We start from the raw sequence: 20,405 nt of genomic DNA on the forward strand, positions 1-20,405 counted from the left end.
TTTGCCAGTCAGGATTCATGGGACCTCTCACCTATGTGGGATTGCAGTGGCCTTTTATGTTTCTCTCTGTGCCTGAAGTTGTGAGTGCTCCTGCACTTGTACCTGAAGAGAACCACTAGGAGTGAAGCTTCCTCAAATTGCTTCAACCAAAAACTCACATTTTGTCAATATTTTGTGGGCCCATATGAAGAAAGACTGTTCTACCTTAGTGCTTAATGCCTTCTTGAAGTGGAATGATAACTAGTCAGAAGTAGGGAAACAGAAATAAAAATGTTCCTGAGCAGCGGCTTTAGCAACTAGAGACAGGAAAATCAAGCATCATGCCTATGAACAGTAGTCAACTGCTGGTGAGCTAGAATTTTTGTAGTAGATGCGTAACAATTTTAACAATAAAAGAAATATGAGCATTTTCAGAGTTTCAGTTATAGCATAGAAAACTTTCTGGGACTGAAAAATCCAATTTTTTAATTTAAAAAGTTAGTAGATGAAGTGAAAGTAAACAGTAATCACTTGCTGAGAGCTGAATTAGTAGCTGGTGTTGATACGGAAAAAATTCCTCAGAGACGAAATATGAAAAGCTGGATATCGTTAGGAAAAAAGGTATACAGTGGAAATAATATGGAGACAGCTGAGAAAACCTGCAAATAATAGGATTTCCAAAAAAGAGAAACAGGTGAAGGAGGGAAAAGAGTTAAAAGAAGTATGTTAAAGAAAACTTCCCTGTATTAAAGATGGCTTAAATCCGCAATTTGAATGAGTTTGCCAATGGCCAGTCAAAATTATTGAAAAACATAAACTTCTAGACATCAGTGAATAAAATTCCTAAATTTCAAGAATATAGAGAACCTTCTAGACAGAAAAAATAATATATAAGGGAGAAAAAATGACTAGTACTGTTGATCTGTGTAATATTGGAAGAATAAAATAACATCTTTAGTCTATTTTAAGAAATGTATTACAGTCCAGTCCAAGATAGTTTCCTTTCTGATAAGTGAATTTTACTTTGCAGATAATGCAAAAATTGAGTTGACTCTAAATCCTCCTGGTAAAATACTCATGTAAGGTATTCTGTCTAATCAAGTGTATAAACAAAACTGACTCCAAAGAGGAAACAGTGGTGAGGAATAATTCTTGTAATGTATGTGGTTAAATTTAAATAATGTGTATTTTTTTCTGTTGCTATGTATTAAATTACCACAATTTAATGGCTTAGACAGCACACATTTATTTGTTATCCATATTTTCTTTGGGTCAGAAGCCCAGGCACAGATTAGCTGGGTCCTCTGATCAAGAGTCACAGGCTGCAATCAACAGTGTCAGCCTGGGTTGTGGTCTCATGAGGTTTGAGGTCTTATTCCAAGCTCATATGGTTGTTAGAATTCAGTTTCTTGAAACTGTGGGACTGAGTTACCTGTTTTCTTGCTGTCTGTCAGCCATGGGCCATTACTTTCAGCTTCTAAAGGCTACTTGCAGTTCCTTGCCACATGACCCTTTCCATAGGCTCCTTCCTAGTATGGCCCCTTGGTTCTTCAGAGTCAGCAAGGAAGAATTTCTCTCTGCTTCTGCTAGATCATGTCTTATATGTATAATGTCATATATTGTCATATATATAATTATGATGTAATCATAGTGATTCCCTGTCACTGTTGCCATATTCTGCAGATGAGAAAAAAGTCACAGTTCCCACATCCATCTTAGGGGAGGGGATTATTACACAAGGATGTGAATCATTGCTGATTACCTTAGGGTGTAACTACTACCTAATGCTAATGTGAATGGGAATTTATAGGTGCTAAATAATGACTTTTGTAATAATACCTTGAAATCCGGGGCGCCTTGGGTGGCGCAGTCGTTGAGCGTCTGCCTTCAGCTCAGGGTGTGATCCCAGCGTTCTGGGATCGAGCCCCACATCAGGCTCCTCCTCCACTAAGAGCCTGCTTCTTCCTCTCCCACTTCCCCTGCTTGTGTTCCCTCTCTCGCTGGCTGTTTCTGTCAAATAAACAAAATAAAATCTTTAAAAAAAAACAAAAACCTTGAAATCCATACTATCTTTAATTAAAACTTCATATGGTAGGGAAAAGAGTAGGGGCAGAAGAGTGGTAGTAAAAGTAGTCTAAAAGTTTTATTTTATTGAATGAGAAAAGGAGAGATAGCATATCTTGGTAAGGAATATAGTTTTTAATATAATCATGGAGAAATGAGAGTTTGATTTTTGAATGTCAAGAATGGAAATGTGACCAATATTAGAGTGAAAAAGCACAGCAAAATTTTGAAATGACCAAGGGAGGGGAGGAAAAACATATGGTCATTTGCTCAAATGAGAAAGAAGAGGTACTGATGTAAAATAACTAGTTAAATACAAAGTAAGATGGAAGGAATAAAAGGAAATGTGTTACTTGTTACACTAAATAATGGATTGAATTCCTCTAATAAGGTAGGGAATCTCAGATTTGGTTAAATAGTACAAATTGATATATGTGTTTATAAGAAACACTTAAAACAGGTTAAAAAATAAAAGATTGTCAAAAAATTAGGTAGACTACTGAAAATAGTGTGATTTTAATATTAGGCAAAGTGGAATTTAAGGTAAAAATGAAAGTGCTGAACAGAATAAAGAAGGACATGTGATAAAAAATTAATGAAGTAGTTAGAAAAATCATAAATGCTTATAAAATGTATAAAGGAAAAACTAAAAAAACAAGATTTGCACTTAAACAGTAGTTAGACTGGGAGATTTTAATAAATTACTTTCAGAATTGGAAACTTCTAGCAAACAGAAATAGTAAAAGCATAGGAATTTGATTATATAGCCAACAAGGTCAGCTTAGTATATAGAACTTTGCATTGTTCAGATAAAATGAGTGGGTTTATGTGTATTCACACAAACACATGCACATATAACTACCCCGATTGTAAGTTTTCTATTGTGAAGCATTTAGATGGTGTTCAATTTGGTTTTTGTTTTCTAAATATAAATAGTACTACCATGAACATTCTTATAAATACAGCTTTATCCATTTTTTTTAAAAAAACAGTAATAGTGGGGCACCTGGCTGGCTCAGTCAGAAGAACATGTGACTCTTGGTCTTGGGGTCATGAGTTCGAGCCCCATGTTGGGTGCAGAGATTACTTAAATAAGTAAGTAAGTTAAATAAAGTTAAAAAAACAGTAATAGCTAATGTTTAATGAATTGCTATATATCAGGCATTTTACAACATTATATTAATTTACGTCTCACAAAACTCCATGAGGTGGGTTCTGTTATTTATTTGTTATTTTTTATTAGGCAGATGGAAAAAACTGCAGTTCACTTTAGAGAGGTTGAGTGGCTTTAGCTTCTGTGATGTTTCACAACTAGTGCATGGTAAAGTTAGTATGTATATTTGACTCCAAAAACTAGCTCTTGAGAATCCAGGAGAAATACTTCCAACAGAAAATCAGCTAGATGGTTATGATAAACTGTAACAACCAAAGTATTTTACAGCCAAAGTTGTAATGATTATGAGAGTTTCAGTTCGTTGATACTACTTTTTTTTTTTTGCTGCTGCTGCTGCTTTTTTAAAAAATACGTTTTTCTTTATTTTTTAAATTTTATTTTACTTAAATTGAATTAATTAACATAGTGTTTTATTAGTTTCAGAGGTAGAGTTCAGTGATTCATCAGTCTTTTTAAAAATTTTTTATTTAAATTCAATTAATTAACATATAATGTATTATTGGTTTCAGAGGTAGAGGTCAGTGATTCATCAGTCTTATATAATACCCAGTGCTCATTCCAGCACCCTAAGATGCCCGTCACCCAGTTACCCCATCCCCTCATCCCCCTCTCCACTAGCAGCTCTCAGTTTGTTTTCTATGATTAAGAGTCTCTTATGGTTTGTCTCTCTCTCTGATTTTGTCTTGTTTTATTTTTTCCTCCCTTCCCCTATAGTCCTGTTTTGTTTCTTAAATTCCACATATGAGTGAAATCATACAATTATCTTTCTCTGATTGACTTATTTTGCTTAGCATAATACCCTCTAATTCCATCTACGTTGTTGCAAATGGCAAGATTTCATTTTTTTGATGTGTGCATAATATTCCATTGTATATATATACACCACATTTTCTTTATCCATTCCTCTTTCGATGGTTATCTGGACTCTTTCCATAGTTTGGCTCTTGTGGACATTGCTGCTATAAACATTGGGGTGCAGGTCCATCTTTGGATCACTATGTTTGTATACTTTGGGTAAATACCTAGTAGCATAATTGTTGGGTTGTAGGGTGGCTCTATTTTTAACTTCTTGAGGAAACTCCAGAAGTGACTAGACCAGCCTGCATTTCCACCAACAGTGTGAGAGGGTTCCCCTTTCTCCACATCTTCACCAACATGTCATTTCCTGACTTGTTAATTTTAGCCATTCCGACTGGTGTGAGGTGGTATCTCATTGTGGTTTTGATTTGTATTTCCCTGATGCCAAGTGATGTTGAGCATTTTTTCATGTGTCTGTTGGCCATTTGAATGTCTTCTTTGCAGAAATGTCTGTTCATGTCTTCTGTCCATTTCTTGACTAGATTATTTGTTCTTTTGGTGTTGTGTTTGACAAGTTCTTTATAGATCTTGGATACTAGTCCTTTATCTGATATGTCATTTGCAAATATCTTCTCCCATTCTGTTTGTCTTTGGTTTTGTCAGCTGTTCCTCTGCTGTGCAGAAGCTTTTTATCTTGATGAAGTCCCAGTAGTTCATTTTTATCTTTGTTTCCCTTGCTTTTGGAGACATGTCTAGCAAGAAGTTGATGCAGCCAAGGTCACAGAGGTTGCTGCCCACGTTCTCCTCTAGGATTTTGGTGGATTCCTATCTCACATGTAGATCTTTCATCCATTTTGAGCTTATTTTTGTGCATGGTATAAGAGAATAGTCCAGTTTCATTCTTCTGCATGTGGCTGTCCAATTTCCCCAACATCATTTGTTGAAGAGACTTTTTTCCATCGGATATTCTTTCCTGCTTTGTTAAAGATTAGTTGACCATTGAGTTGAGGGTCCATTTCCAGGTTCTCTGTTCTGTTCTATTGATCATGTGTCTGTTTTTGTGCCAGTACAATACTGTCTTGATGATTACAGCTTTGTAATAGAGCTTGAAGTCTGGCATTGTACATTGTGATGCCACCAGCTTTGGTTTTCTTTTTCAACATTCTTTTGGCTATTCAGGGTCTTTTCTGGTTTTATACAAATTTTAGGATGATTTGTTCCAGTTCTGTGATAAAAATTGATGGTGTTTTGATAGGGATTACAATGAATGTATAGACTGCTCTAGATAGCATAGGCATTTTAACAATATTTGTTCTTCCAGTCCATGAGCATGGAATGTTTTTCCATTACGTTGTGTCTTCCTCCATTTCTTTCATGAGTACTCTATAGTTTTCTGAGTACAGATCCTTTGCCTCTTTGGTTAGATTTATTCCTAGGTATCTTATGGTTTTTGGTGCAATTGTAAATGGGTATCAACTCTTTAATTTCTTTCTTTTGTCTCATTGTTAGTGTATAGAAATGCAAATGATTTCTGTCTATTGATTTTATATCCTGCCACTTTACTGAATTCCTGTATGAGTTCTAGCAATTTTTGGGGTGGAGTCTTTTGTGTTTTCCACATATAGTATCATGTTATCTGCTAATACAATTCTTTTTTTTTTTTTTTAAAGATTTATTTATTTGAGAGAGAGAGAGAAAGAGAGAGAGAGAGCACGCGTATGCATGCACAAGTAGGGGGAAGGGCAGAGGGAAGGGGAGAAGCAGACTCTCCACTGAGTAGTGAGCCCGACATGGGGCTCGATCCCAGGAGTCTGTGATCATGACCTGAGCCAAAGGCAGATGCTTAACCCCGTGAGCCACCCAGGCACCCCTGAAGTCTACTGCTGTTGTATTACTGTCAGTTTCTCCTTTTGTGTCTTTTAATATTTACTTTATATATTTAAGTATTCCTATATTGGGTTCATATATACTTACAACTGTTACATCCTCTTGTTGGATTGATCCCACATAATTATGTAATTCCCTTCCTTGTCTCTTGTAGTCTTTATTTTAATGTTATTTTTGGTTTGATGTAGTTATTGCTACCCTAGGTTTTTTTTTCACCTCCATTTGTATGGGCTCTTTTTTGGTCCCAACTTCAGTTTGTATGTGTTGTTAGGTATGAACTGAATTTATTCTAGACGGCACATTGATGGGTGTCATTTTTTATCCATTCACTCACCCTGTGTCTTTTGATTAGATCATTCAGTCCATTTACATTTAAAGCAATTATTGATAGGTATGTACTTACTGTGATTTTTTTCCATTGTTTTCTAGCTGCTTTTGTAGTGTTCTGTGTTCCTTTTTTTTTCTCTCGTGATTCGGTGACTTTCTTTAGTGTTATGCTTGTATTCTTTTCTCTCTTTTTTTGTTTTGTGTTTCCATTACAGGTTTTTTATTTATGGTATTAACATGAGGTTCATATATACATTCTACGTATATAGGAGTCTATATTAAGTTGATGGTTGATTGAGTTCCAACACATTTTGAAAGCACTATGTTTTTGCTCCCTCCTCCACATTTTATGTACATGATGTAAAATTTTACATCTTTATTTGTGAATCCCATAAATAATTTTTCTAAATATAATTGATTTTTACTACTTGTGTCTTTTAACCTTCATACTAGCTTTATAAATGACTGATGTACTACCTTTTTCATATGTTTGCTTTTACCAGTGAAAATTTTCCTTTCCTAATTTTCTTACTTCTAGTTATGGATTTCTCTTTTCTGCTTAAAGAAATTCTTTTAATATTTCTTGTAAGGCTGGTTTAGTGGTGATGAACTTCTTTAACTTGTTTGGGAAATTCACATCTCTCCTTCAATTTTGAATGATAACCTTCCCTGGAAAGAGCATTCTTGGTTTTGTTGTTTTGGGTTTTTTTTGTTTTGTTTTGTTTTTCCTTTCAGGACTTTGAATATATCCTGCCTCTCTCTTCTGGCATGCAAAGTTTCTGCTGAAAAATCAGCTGATATCCTTATGGGTTTTTCCTGTGTAAAACTATCTGCTTTCTCTTGCTGCTTTTAAGATTTCTACTTTATCTTAACTTTTGATATTTTAATTATTATGAGTGTTGGTGTGGACCTCCTTGGGTTCATATTATTTGGTGCTCTCTGTTTTTCCTGAACTTGAATGTCTGTTTCCTTTCCCTAATTAGGGAAGTTTTCAGTTATTTCTTCAGTTAAGTGTTGTGCCCTTCTCTTTTTTTCTTCTTCTTCTTCTTCTGCAGCCCCTGTAGTACTATGTTATTACACTTGGTGTTATCCCAGGGTTCCCTTAACCTATCTTCATTTAAAAAAAATTTTTTTTTTTTTGCTTTTCAGCTTAGGTGTTTTCTTCCATCTCACTGATCCATTCTTCTACATCCTCTAATTTGCTGTTAATTCCTCTAGTCTATTTTTCCTTTCAGTTTCGTATTCTTTAGCTCTGATTGGTTCTTTTTTATATTTTCTGTCTATTGAAGTTCTCACTAAGTTCATCCATTCTCTCAAGTTTGATGAGCATTTTTATGATCATTACTTTGAACTCCTTTTCATGTGGACTGTTTATCTGTATTTCATTTAGTTTTTGTTGTTGTTGTTGAGTTTTATCTTACTCTTTCATTTGGAACATGAGCATGAACATGTCTCCTTATTTTGTTCTGTTTCTTTCTATGAATAAGTTGGACAGTTACCTCTCCTGGTCTTGAAGAAGTGGACTTGTGTAGGAATATTCCCTATGTAGACTCTGTGTGCTTGGCGGTTTTGGGTGGCCAGCTAGACCTGGAGTGTGCTGTGGTCACCCTGGTGTGATGTGGCAAGGCAGGTGGGGTGTTATTCTATGGGGATGGCTGGAGCTTGGGTCCTGGGTCTGGCTATGGTAGCCCTAGCATGCCAGCTAGAGCACCTGAATTCTGCTCCCATCTGCATTATCAAGGTAGAGGAATGTAAACAATGGTGCTTGCCAGCACCTGTGACCTGGAGAGAGTTCCAGTAGCTGTGCCACTTTTTGGCAGATGCTCTAGGGTTAGTAAATGGATTTTCTTCAGTTATAGTCTAGTTACCCTTTAAACCACTGGTTTTTTGTTTGTTTGTTGGGGTTTTTGTGCCTCAGGGTAGGTGAATCTGTGCACTTCTCAGTGACATCCCTCCCTTCTGCTGGTCATCATATTGGGGTGGAGTTTCAGATGCTACTGTGTCTTGTCTCTCCTACCTTTCTCTCAGTGGTCCCTCTGTCCTTTGTTGAGCAATTGTTCAGTCAGCTCTCAGTTCTTTATAAGGAATTGGTCTATATGTAGGTGCAGGTTCAGTATGTCCATGGAGGATGTGAGTTCAGGGTCTTCCCTATGCTACCATCTTGGACCACCTCTAGCTTTGCCTCTTTTTGTGAGTATTTTTGCAGATTTGTTTCCTATAAATTAAATTCTGAATCAAGTTATGGCTAAATTGCCTTCAGTCAGTTTACATTTCTACTTAAATATATTTGAGTTTCTGTGTGCCTTTTATATCATTCACTCTGGGTGTTACCAAGTTTTTTAATCTTTGCCAATCTAGCAGTTTTTCATTGGCATTTCTTTAACTATTAGCACAAATATATTTTAAAATTTTGTTTTTCTACTGTTTTGTCTAGAAACATTAGTGTTGTAGAGGGTAATATCAGTCTTTCCATTACAAAGACCATCCAATTAAACATTTATGTGTGTACATTTTTCTGTAATATATTTTTACAGTATTGCCTTCCAACACACCAAATGTTCGCAGGACCAAGAGAACACGATTGAAACCTTTGGAATATTGGCGGGGAGAGCGAGTAGATTATCATGGAAGGCCATCAGGTAAATTCCAATCTACACTTTAATATCTCACAATAAAGAATAATGAGGATGCAACAGTTTATTTATGTATATTATGTGCAAAGCGCTGTCTTACATATTTACATAAATTATTTCATTTTATCATCCTCCTCCAAAAATGAGGCCAGAATAGATTCAAGTACAGATTTGTCTGATTGCTATAGAAATGTTTATCTTTTTCTCTCTTTGGTAGCAGTTTGAGGTGTGAGTGTGGCTTGAGAGTGTTATTATTCCATACTATTGAACAAGGTTTTTAATTGCATAAAATAAGCCATTAGATCAGAACATGAGAAAATTATAAGAGGCAAAGATTTAAGTATTCCCCTTTACTATTCTCATCCCATTTGCTCATCATATTTCTATACAGAAATATAGATAGTGGGCAAGAAAGTTATTTCCTTTCTGTGATGGATATATGTAAGTCAAAGAACTAAACTCACATGTGAATTATTATAAATATTTCATTGCTGGCTTTTGTGTTCTTTGTTTTTCAACCTGACTTTTGATTTCAAGCAACAGAGATCATTCATCAGTGCATCTAAATTTAGGGTAGTTGAAACATAAGTGGAATTGGTTGGTATTTGTGTTGTTTGAGTTCCTGGCTGTAGAATATAGTAATAGTAAAATATTCTTTGGTAGTCTGAAAGGAAATGTGCTAAAGTAATTTAAATTTTGTTTCACTATCTTTACTTTCTCAGGTATGATACTTTACCTTTTTTGTTCTTAACTTTCAGGAGGATTTGTGATTGGTGGAATACTGTCCCCAGACACAGTATCATCTAAAAAGAAGTCAAAAGGAAACATTGGAACAGTCAGCAAAATGGTTAATAGGAAAAGGATCTGTCTTGATAATGAGGAAAGAAGTATGAACTTATTCCTGAAAGTAACTTTTAGATTTTATTTTAAATCATAGTGCTCTGAGAAGTAGCTCTGTACAAATTTTGAAATTTATTTATAAAAACATTAGATGTAATACATTAGAGTGAATTCACTTTTTTCTTTCTTTTATTTTTTATTAAGTTATTTTAATTCCAGTATAGTTAACATACAGTGTTATATTAGTTTCAGGTTTACAATATAGTAATTCAGCAATTTTAAACATCATTACTCAGTGTTCACGAAGATAAGTGTACTCTTAATTCCCTTCACCTACTTCACCCATCCTCCCACCCACCTCCCTTCTACTATGCTTTGTTTTAAATGAGTACTCTCAGTGAAAGTTATTTTTTTCAACAAGAACATTTTTAACTTGAAGCATATTTCAGAGTATATGGTTCTAAAAGATAGTATATAAAACATTCCATCCAAGAAAAATAGAATACACATTTTCTTCAAGTACACACAGAAGAATCCCCTGGTTAAACCACATAAAAAGAGACATAACAAATATTACAAATTTACGAAGACTGAAATCATACCAAGTATGTTTTCTAACCACAGTGGTTCAAAACTAAAGATCAATAATAAAACAAAGCTTGAAAATCTACAGTGTAAACTATTAAATATTTAGTATATAAATAATAAACAATACACCACTGCACAAGCAAGCATTGGGCCAAATAAGAAATCAAATGACAAAACTGCTTATTACTTTCAATGTTATGTTATTGTTTATTCTGGTCTCTACTTTATTTATTTCTAATTTTTCTTTGTGGTTTCCTTCCTCTACTAAGTTTCAGCTAAGTTTTCTAGTTCTTGTGGTGTAATGTTAAGTCGTTTCTTTGAACTTTATTTCTCAATACAGGCATTTATAGCATAAATTTCACTCTTAACATCTGCTTTTGCTGCATCCTATAGGTTTTAGAATATTGTATTTTCTTTTTCTATTTTTTTGAATTCACTTTTTAATGTCCACTCTTTTGTCCAAATTCTGAAAATAAACAGATTTTGCTCTTTAAAAAAATCATTAATAGCATAATATAAGACACTTCCTCACGAGTATTACCCTGTCATTGAAACTCACTTTTCCCATGCTCAAATTATGATTATAATAGACATTGTAATGAATTTTTTCCTGAAGTATATTACATACTTCTAGCTCTCTTGAGAGAATATTCAAAACATTCTTGATGATGCAAGAGTACCAAAAGTTGTCATAACAGGTTTACAGAAAAAAAGTTTAGTATGTTTGCTTCTATATTAAATCATTGTGGTTTTTGAATTTTTGTTTATCAGAGTGGTCATTTATAAATAGAAAAATAGGAAGAGATTTTTATGCCTGTTGCAGTCTTTTTTTTTTTTTTAACCAACTTGTCCATAGTTGTATTTCATACTAGACTTTTTTTTGAGAAGAATTTTAAGTAAGTGATTTGTATTACAGTGATATTTCTTTTGCAGAGAATAAATTCTTGGTAAATCTGAGTATACCTCTGGGAGATCCATTGCAGCCAACAAGGGTAAAGGACCCAGAAACAAGAGAGATTGTTCCCATGGGTAAGATTAGGGATAATGAAAATGCTTAATTTAATAATTAGTAAGGACAAATTGCTGGCTTGATGACTAGCCTATCTACTTTCTCTTTTTCTTCCCAGCTCTTTTAGAGCCAAAGTCCAGTAGAGTGTCTAAATCCAGTAAGTAGCCTATGTGAAGACTACTCTGGGAGAGCTTTGATAGCAAACAATGTCTAGGGGACACATAGAACAATGCATTTATCCTCTAGGGTACAGGTGCTATCATCAGGAGTGTTGCCTCCCCCAATAGGGCCTAAGCCTTCTTTAACCAAGATGACACATGGGAACAGGGGTTTTTATGGGTAATTGTTACAATTTACCTAGTAGATCCCAGAATACACCCTTACTGTGAGTCCAGGCAGGGACTGTGGGCAGGATTTAGACAGCCTTCTGGGCCATGGGATGCCAATAATAGTACCTGGGAAATTGGACCCTTAGGGTGATGACTAGCAAGGACATTGATCTGCCACACAAATGCCAGGCTTAACCAGCAGAGGCTTCTAGAGGCCTGCTGTTGTATCTAATAGGCATTAAAAGTACATTGTCCATGAGCCCATGATTGGTTCTGAAGGATGGGCTATACTGTGGTAAGGGCAAGTAGGGGACACTTAGCTATTTACCAACAGGCAATATTTACATACAGGAAATATTTAAATGTTTTAGCTGTTTTGACTATACTGGTGAGTACTGAGGACTATTTATCCTAAGTCACCAAACAAATAGGTCAAACCAGAGAGTCAGTAATCGTATTCCCAATTAAAATTTTGGCTGTGAAATAGGTTCCATTTAACATCTTAAGTAGTAAAGTTATTTTTATAATCAAATTATTTATTTGGAAACAGGTAGACAGAAAATTTTGTTTAGTGTAGTGTCTTAACTAAAAACATTGCTATATTGTATCAGGTTAGAAAAGTTGTGAGTGTTGTCAGGAGTTCATAACTTTTTGTCTGTTTCTTGAGTCTATGTATTTTCTATATCCTGTAATCTGTGAGATTACTAACATTCCCAAATATCCAAGGAAACAGAAGTTGTTTACAGAAGAATGTATTAACTATATATTTGTAAAGGTTTATAAGTAAAAGGGAAATTCAAAATAGAGATAGTGATTTGTGAGCAATAGTAAGTACTCTTGCTTTACTTGATAAAAATCTTGCTATTTAATAATCAGTCAAGCAGGTACAAAATAATCTATTATGATGATGCGTTTGTCAATTGTGGGCTATGTTAAACTTTTTAAAGATGTGGAATTCTTGTTTCTTAGCTAATTTTGTTTTCTGGCTGAGCTATAATAGAAATAATAATAATTCTGCCATTGTTATTATTAGTAGCTAAGACTTACCTAATGCTTATTTTGTGTCAGACAGTATTTTAAATACTTTATACACATTAATTCATTTGATAGTCACAACTCTAACATAGATAAACTATTGTCCCATTTTACAGAAAAGAAAACAGAGACACAGAGAGAGAAGTAACTTGCCTGGTCCCACAGCTTGTGAGACAGACAAAATTTGACCTCTACCATTGTAGCTCAAGTAAACAACCTTAATCACTTCTGTCTTTGTAAGGCAGGTTTATATCTAGGAATAATTCTATTGTATATATGTGTGTGTATGTATTATATCATTGAACATTATTGTTGTTGCTTTATATTTATATTAGTGTTTTTCCCTTAGATCTTCTAAGGCCACGAGATACATTTCAATTTTTTGTTGAGCATGGTGATTTGAAAGTGTATAAAACACTGGATACACCTATTTTTTCTACTGGAAAATTGATATTAGGACCACATCAAGAAAAGGGAAAGCAGCATGTTGGCTCAGATATATTGGTGAGTGTATTTCTCCATATGTTAATGTTTCTCTATTAGTATAACTGTGATTTATTGGACTTGATGAGGCATTAAAAATGCTCTTTTCTCAGAAATGATATTATTGTAGTGCATAGAGAGTTTTTCTGTTGAATCTGTTTAGAGTCAGTCAGCCAATGGTTATTTAAAAGTACCTGTTCTGTGCATAGCAGTGTAACCTTGAAATTCAAAAGTTTAGGGAATATTCTTTACTTAAAAGAACCGTAGAATGTAGGTTTGCAAACAAATCATTAGAGCTGGTGAAAATTAAGTCTAAATTTCATTTCACTGATCATGCAGCTTAGCAGTAATGAGGTTTTAAAAGTCTTCTTCAGAATCATGTGATTAACAGTTGTCTGAGAAGTAGGAGCTAGTTACTTCAGTAAGTACTAAATAATGTATTACTGTATGCGGCAGTATTACTGGCTGAAATTATAATGAGGTTCAAGGTGAGTCTTTTTCTTTCTCTGTCATTGGAGACACATGCCCCTACACCATTGATGTGAGATATATATATGTTATATTTGTACATTTTGTATTTGAAAATTATAGAATTTGAATATCACCAAATTTTGATAATATTTACTCTTTTACTGCCATTTAAAAATACTGAGTCTAAGGCACATTTTTCAGTAAGTAACATTTCAGGAACCTGTGATATCATGGGTTACTGGAGTATTGCATTCAAAACAGTTATTTTTATTGACAAAATTAAAGTAAACTGAAGAAAGAAAAAAAGAACATCAGGGCCCTTGAGTTTAGATTACCAAAGAAGGGCAAATTGAGGCAAGAAAAGAAGGTGCACATGAAAGTCAGAGTAATTCATTAATACATTATTATAACTAGAATCAGATTTGAAATACTTTAAAATATGCTTTAATCCAATCTTAAAATGTTAAAGATCTCCAGGTGCTATTAAAACAGTAAAAATAACACATTTAACTAAAGTATTGATGATTTCTGCGTAATCATTAAGGAACAATTAATAAGATAAGCATTGTGAAATATCATCATTGAAATAATAGCAGTTATCCATTAAACTGTAATGCCTTTATTATACAAAAGAAAATTTAAATAGTGAATGTTTGAAAGTATTTAACCTGGCTACTATTCAAAGGAATCCACATTAAAAACAAGAATATTTTATATTTACTGAGCTAGTAGAAATTATTGGAAAAATATTTGTACCTTTTGATTTATGAATCTCATTTCAGAATGTTTTCCCTGGAAAATAATTTAAAGGTTAGGGAAGCTGGACATATATAGGTGTTTATTGTAACATTGATAGAAACTGCAAAAATTAGAAACCATTGAAAAGTGTTGCAGAAAGAAATGGTTATATTTTATATTTTGACTTAATAAGATGTCATTATATAATAATAAGCAGTTATATAGCACTTAGATGTTCCAGGTACTGCAATAAGTATTTTTATATCAGTTTCAGCATATTATTTTTGAAGAATAGCTGTATAAAAAGACCTTTAGGATAAATATTTAAGCAAACTTATGGAAAATAAAAAACTCTATTTTATTCTGATTAGAATTTAAAAATGAAAATTGAAGGAACTACAGAAAAATAACATGTTATCAGGTTATTATAGTTTTTATTTCTTCTAAATATTGCCTTTAACTTTTTATAATGAAAATTAAAGGTTTTTTTTTATAACAGAGTATTTTTACATTTTTTAAAATATGAAGCACACTTTTGAATATATGCTTTTGAGAAATAAAAGGGACCAGATGGAGAAACAGCACAGGCTGTTAACTCTTTCCTTCAAAGTCAGTGTTAAGAATCTGTATGAAAGGGAGATAGTAGCAGTAGTAGATTTGTTAAAATCAAACCACAGAAGAATTAACAGATTAACTGTGGAAGTTCCTTGTGGAGCTCTCCCAAAAAACAAGAAGAGATTAAGAAATGGAAAATATAAAAGTTAAGTGATGTGGAGAACAGAAAACAAAAAGCAAAAAACAAAAAAACCAGGAGAAGAGAGGAAAAAACACAAATGAGTGAAGGGGTGGAAATATTTGAAAAATTAGACAATAAATGTTCTGGAACTAAAAAACAAAAAAGTGAGAGCAACATACTTTAAAGAACCAGAGTTTCTTAGAGAAATGTCTGAATGTAGGCCTGGAGCTGAGCTCGAAACATATATATATATATATATATATATATGATATTTATTTATTTATTTATTTATTTATTTATTTATTTATTTATTTATTTTAGAGAGAGTGTGGGGAGGAGGGGCAGAGGGAGAGGGAGAGAGAGTCTCAAGCTGACTCTGCACTGAGCGTGGAGCCTGACACGGGGCTCAGTCTCACAACCCTGAGACCATGACCTGAGCCGAAACCAAGAGTCAGAGGGCCTACTCAACTGCGTCACCCAGGTGCCACTGAGTTTGAAATGTTTTTTATCATAACTGCTAGCAAACTTAGCAGAGACCATTAGAATTGGGTGATAAGGTCTCAGGATCCAACTTGAAGATGCTCTCACTGCACAAAGATGTGACAGCTTGAGAATCATAAAGAATAACAAGTGGATTGATACATAGCCCTTATATCTAAATTCATGAGTTTGAAAGACTACTACAAAGAGAAAAGCTAATTCACCGCTTTTGGAGAATTCTAGGAGGCTAACTTATTTTGACAACGAATACGGCAAATAAAGGGAAATAATCAAACATTTTTTCTGCCCTTTTCTTATAAACTTTACTATTATGTAACCAAATAAAAATGAGGTGAAGTTTGTTCTTGTTAGAAATATTCCAGGGGTGCCTGGGTGGCTCAGTCGTTAAGCGTCTGCCTTGGGCTCAGGGCGTAATCCCAGGGTTCTGGAATCGAGCCCCGCATCAGGCTCCGTGCTCTGCTTGGAGCCTGCTTCTTCCTCTCCCACTCCCCCTGTTTTTGTTCCCTCTCTCGCTGGCTGTCTCTCTTTCTGTCAAATAAATAAAATCTTTAAAAAAAAGAAAAAAGAAATATTCCAGGGATGCCTGGGTGGCTCAGTCAGTTAAGCATCTGCCTTTGGCTCAGGTCATGATCCTGGAGTCCTCGGATCGAGTCCTGCATCAGCCTTCTGCCTGCTACTCCCCCTGCTTGTGCTCTCTCTGTCTCTCTCTCTGACATATAAATAAATAAAATCTTAAAAAAAAAAAAAAAGACTCCAATCAGGGGTGTCTGGGTGGCTCAGTTGGTTAAGCATCTGCCTTTGGCTCAGGTCATGATCCCAGGGTGCTGGGATTGAGCCCCACATCGGGCGCCCTGCTCAGTGGGGAGCCTGCTTCTCCCTCTCTGATGCTCCCCCTGTTTGTGCTCTCTCTCTCAAATAAACAAATAAAATCTTTTAAAAAATATTCCAATTAATAGGGGCGCCTGGGTGGCTCAGTCATTAAACATCTGCCTTCGGCTCAGGACATGATCCCAGGGTCCTGGGATCGAGCCCCACATTGGGCTCCCTGCTCCACTGGGAAGCCTGCTTCTTCCTCTCCCACTCCTCCTGCTTGTGTTCCCTCTCTCGCTGGCTGTCTCTCTCTCTGTCAAATAAATAAATTAAATCTTAAAAAAAATATTCCAATTAATAAATGAAAAAGGAATGGTAGAATGAAATATTACCATTTTACAACCCCTGATAAACTGTTGGATCTGTCTAGGCATTGAGTATCAATCTTTAAAAAGAAGACAACCCCAAAAGTTGAAAATAGAGCTACCATATGACCATATGACCCAGCAATTGCACTACTAGGGATTTACCCCAAAGATACAAATGTAGTGATCTGAAGGGGCACCTTAACCCCAATGTTTATAGCTGCAATGTCCACAATAGCCAAACTAGGGAAAAAGAGCCCAGGTGTCCACCAACAGATGAATGGATAAAGATGTGGTATGTGTATATATGTATGTGTACATACACACATACACACACACACACACACACATACAATGGAATATTACTCAGCCATCGAAAAAATGAAATCTTGCCATTTGCAATGATGTGGATGGAGCTAGAGGGTATTATACTAAGTGAAATAGGTCAGTCAGAGAAAGAATTATTGCATGAGCTCACTCATGTGGAATTTAAGAAACAAAACAGAGGATCATAGGGGAAGAGAGGAAAAAATAAGATGAAATCAGGGAGATAAATTATAGGAGACTCTTAATCATAGGAAACAAACTGAGGGTTGCTGGAGAGAAGGAGGGTGGGAGGCTGGGGTTAAAAATTAATTAATTAAAAAATAAATGAAAAAATAAATGAAAAAAAAAGAAAAAAAAAAAGACAACCAGACATTATGTGCCTCCTAATGGCAGAATACCACACTATGTATGAAATAGTCTTGCCTCTCCCATCTCCTTTAAAAACAAACAAGCAAAAAAAAAAAAAAAAAAAAGCAAACAACAAAAATACCTGAATTTGGTCAAAACTCTTAATATCTAACTACCAATTTATAGGAAATAAAGAATAGATGACCTTTCAAATGATACCCTGGGGTTGTAATCAGCAAAATTCAGCTACGCAAAGATTTTTACAGCAAAATTTGCTTGATTTCTTTAGTAAATAAGTTGCAAGGAATAAAAAAGAACCAAGTAGAACTTAATAGCTCAGCGTTTCTCAACCATAGCACTATTGACATTTTAGACTCGATAATGCTTTGTTGTAGAGGGGCTTCCTGTGCATTGTGGGATGTTTGGTAGCACCCCTGGCCTCTGCCAACTAGATTCTATTAGTACTCCTCTAGTTGTAAAAATCAGAAATGTCCCCAGACATTGCCTCTTGTCTCCTGAAATTGAGAAATCACCCCCAAATTGAGAACCACTGTAGCATTGAGCAATTTAAGAGGATAAACAAACTCTTAAAAATACATTTAAGTGACAATTGGAAATTTTAATACTGACTGGGTATTTGATATTAAATATTCATTTATGTTTAGGTGTGATAAAACTTGTAGTCGTGTTTTTAAAAAGCACCTTGAGGGGTGCCTGGCTGGTTCTATTGGTAGAGCATGTGACTCTTGATCTCCGGTTGTGAGTTCAAGCCACATGCTGAGTATGGAGATTACTAAAGAAAATGAACAGAACTTTAAAAAATAAATAAAAATTTTAAAAACACCTTGATTTTTTTAGTACACACTGAAATATTTACAGATGATGTATGATGCTGGGTTATTTATTGCAAAATGACATGGAATGGAGGAAGTAAAGAGATGGAACAGGGAAGGTTATTGGTATTAGATATTCATGGGAGTTCATCATTCATTTTTGTGTACTTCAAAAGCCTTCCTACTAAAATGTTTGCAGAACTGGAAAGAGGTGTACTTAGCTAAATAGAATAGATAAATAAAAAAAAAATCTAGAAATATATGCTTGACTTTCTGGGTAGTATATTTTTATCTTTTTGTCTTTTAAATTGAGGCAAAATTTTTTTAGATGTAATAATTTTTTTAGATGTAATAAAAATTTTTTTAAATTAAATTATAAAGTACCTTTGGAACCATTTGAAGAACTTTTTTCCTATTTAGGGAATTAGCATATCATAGTGGTTAAGAGCATGGATTCTGGAATCAAAGTGCCTGAGTTCAAATCTCATTTCTGCCATTTACGTTGTGAACTTGGGAAATTACACCCATCTGTTGCCTCATTTTCTTCATTTGTATAAAGCTATTAAAACAGTACCTGTCTCACTGCTACTTACATTAAATGAATACAAATTAAGTGCTTAGAATAGTGGCTGGCAAGGAGTATTGTTTTTCTGGTATTTTAGGCTCATTTTACAAAGTGTTAAGGAAAAAAAAAAGAGGTGGAAGAGGAGGAGTAATTTTCTGAGGCAAAATATTTTTGATGGCTGAATCTCAGAATTTGAATCTGAATGTTTGAAGGGTTTATGTTTTTTTAGTTGCCCAAAAACCAGATCATTGCCATGGTGCTACCTGTGTATAAAATGCAAAATTTGCCATGAATATGAATGTGGAAGCCTTTGTGATTGAGAGTTAGATTTATCCTCTTTTACTTTCTTAATGTTGATGCTTGTTTAAATGTATCATTTGTTTTGCTTTTTGTTCTTTCTTTGATCTGTCAGGTTGAATTACTTCTCCCAACCATGTAACCTTTAAAAAGGTGTATATAAAACCTAGCTATTTTGTAGTATAGCTAAGTGATGTTATTTACAGTGGTTCTGAATTTTCGTAAGCTGGTAAATAATAAGAACAAAAGAAATTTCTTCTTGTATTAGTTTTCTGTTGCTGTTTTAACAAATTACTATAAATTCATTGACTTAAAAACAATACCCACTTACTATCTCACAGTTATATTGCTTAGAATCCTGGTGAGCTTGGCTGAGTATTCTGTTTAGAGTATCACAGGGCTGGAATCAAGTTGTTGGAAGCTCTGTATCCCTCTCTGGAGACTCTTAGGATGAATCTGCTTTCAGGTTTATTCAGGTTGTTGGCAGAATTCAGTTCCATGTTGTTGTAGGACTGAGGCTCCCATTTCCTTGCTGGCTATTGGCCAGAGTTCATTCTCAGTTTCTAGAAATAGCCTATATTTCCTGGCTCATGGCCCTCTAATCTTCAGTGCCAGCAACAGTCTATGTCCTTTTCATGCTTTGAATTTCTCTGGTTTTCCTCTGCTTCATTTCTCTTCTGCTTCCAGGAGTTTCTCCACTTTTAAGGGTTTGTGTGATTTGAATAGGCGCAACTAGATAATCCAGACTTACCTATCTCCCAATCTCAAGGTCCCTTTTCCCATGTAACAAAACAAATTCTGGAGATGAGAGTGTGGATATCTTTTGGATGATCTTTGGAGGGTCATTATTCTGCTTACTACATTCCTTTAAGTTTCTTTGTAGTGTGCTGTTGTGGTGGTTCAATTTGAAATGAGATTTTAATTTTTAATTTTACAGGTTTTTTATGTTAACTTTGGTGACCTTTTATGTACCTTACATGAAACACCTTATATAATAACAACTGGGGATTCGTTCTATGTTCCTTCAGGTAAGAAAAATAAAGACATCTTCCTTCATATAGTTAAAATATTATATAGTTGCTCATGAGCACCATGCTAATGGAAGGCACTGTAGTCAAAATGTCATGTGACTCATTCCAGTACATATTTTGATTTTATCATTAGGTAAGTATGTTAGTATTTGGGTACATAAAAATTGAACAAGAATTGCTTATCGTAAAATGTAAAAATATTTAGTTGTATCCAAGGTAGGAGGAAAATTATTTCTG

At 34.6% G+C, this 20,405-nt stretch overlaps 1 protein-coding gene across 2 annotated transcripts in view; it reads left to right on the plus strand.

Moving 5' to 3' along the window:
• Positions 1–20,405, plus strand: part of CENPC (centromere protein C) — an 88,143-nt gene that overhangs the window by 64,192 nt on the left and 3,546 nt on the right. For both annotated transcript variants that reach the window (XM_008708701.2, XM_008708702.2), the window contains exons 14-18: positions 8,764–8,868; positions 9,621–9,749; positions 11,224–11,319; positions 13,013–13,167; positions 20,075–20,165. In XM_008708701.2, the coding sequence (XP_008706923.1) occupies positions 8,764–8,868; positions 9,621–9,749; positions 11,224–11,319; positions 13,013–13,167; positions 20,075–20,165 (576 nt within the window). The remainder of the gene's footprint in view (positions 1–8,763; positions 8,869–9,620; positions 9,750–11,223; positions 11,320–13,012; positions 13,168–20,074; positions 20,166–20,405) is intronic.

Source organism: Ursus maritimus, unplaced genomic scaffold (assembly GCF_017311325.1).
Source record: "Ursus maritimus isolate PB19 unplaced genomic scaffold, ASM1731132v1 scaffold_8, whole genome shotgun sequence".
Lineage (NCBI taxonomy): Eukaryota > Metazoa > Chordata > Mammalia > Carnivora > Ursidae > Ursus > Ursus maritimus.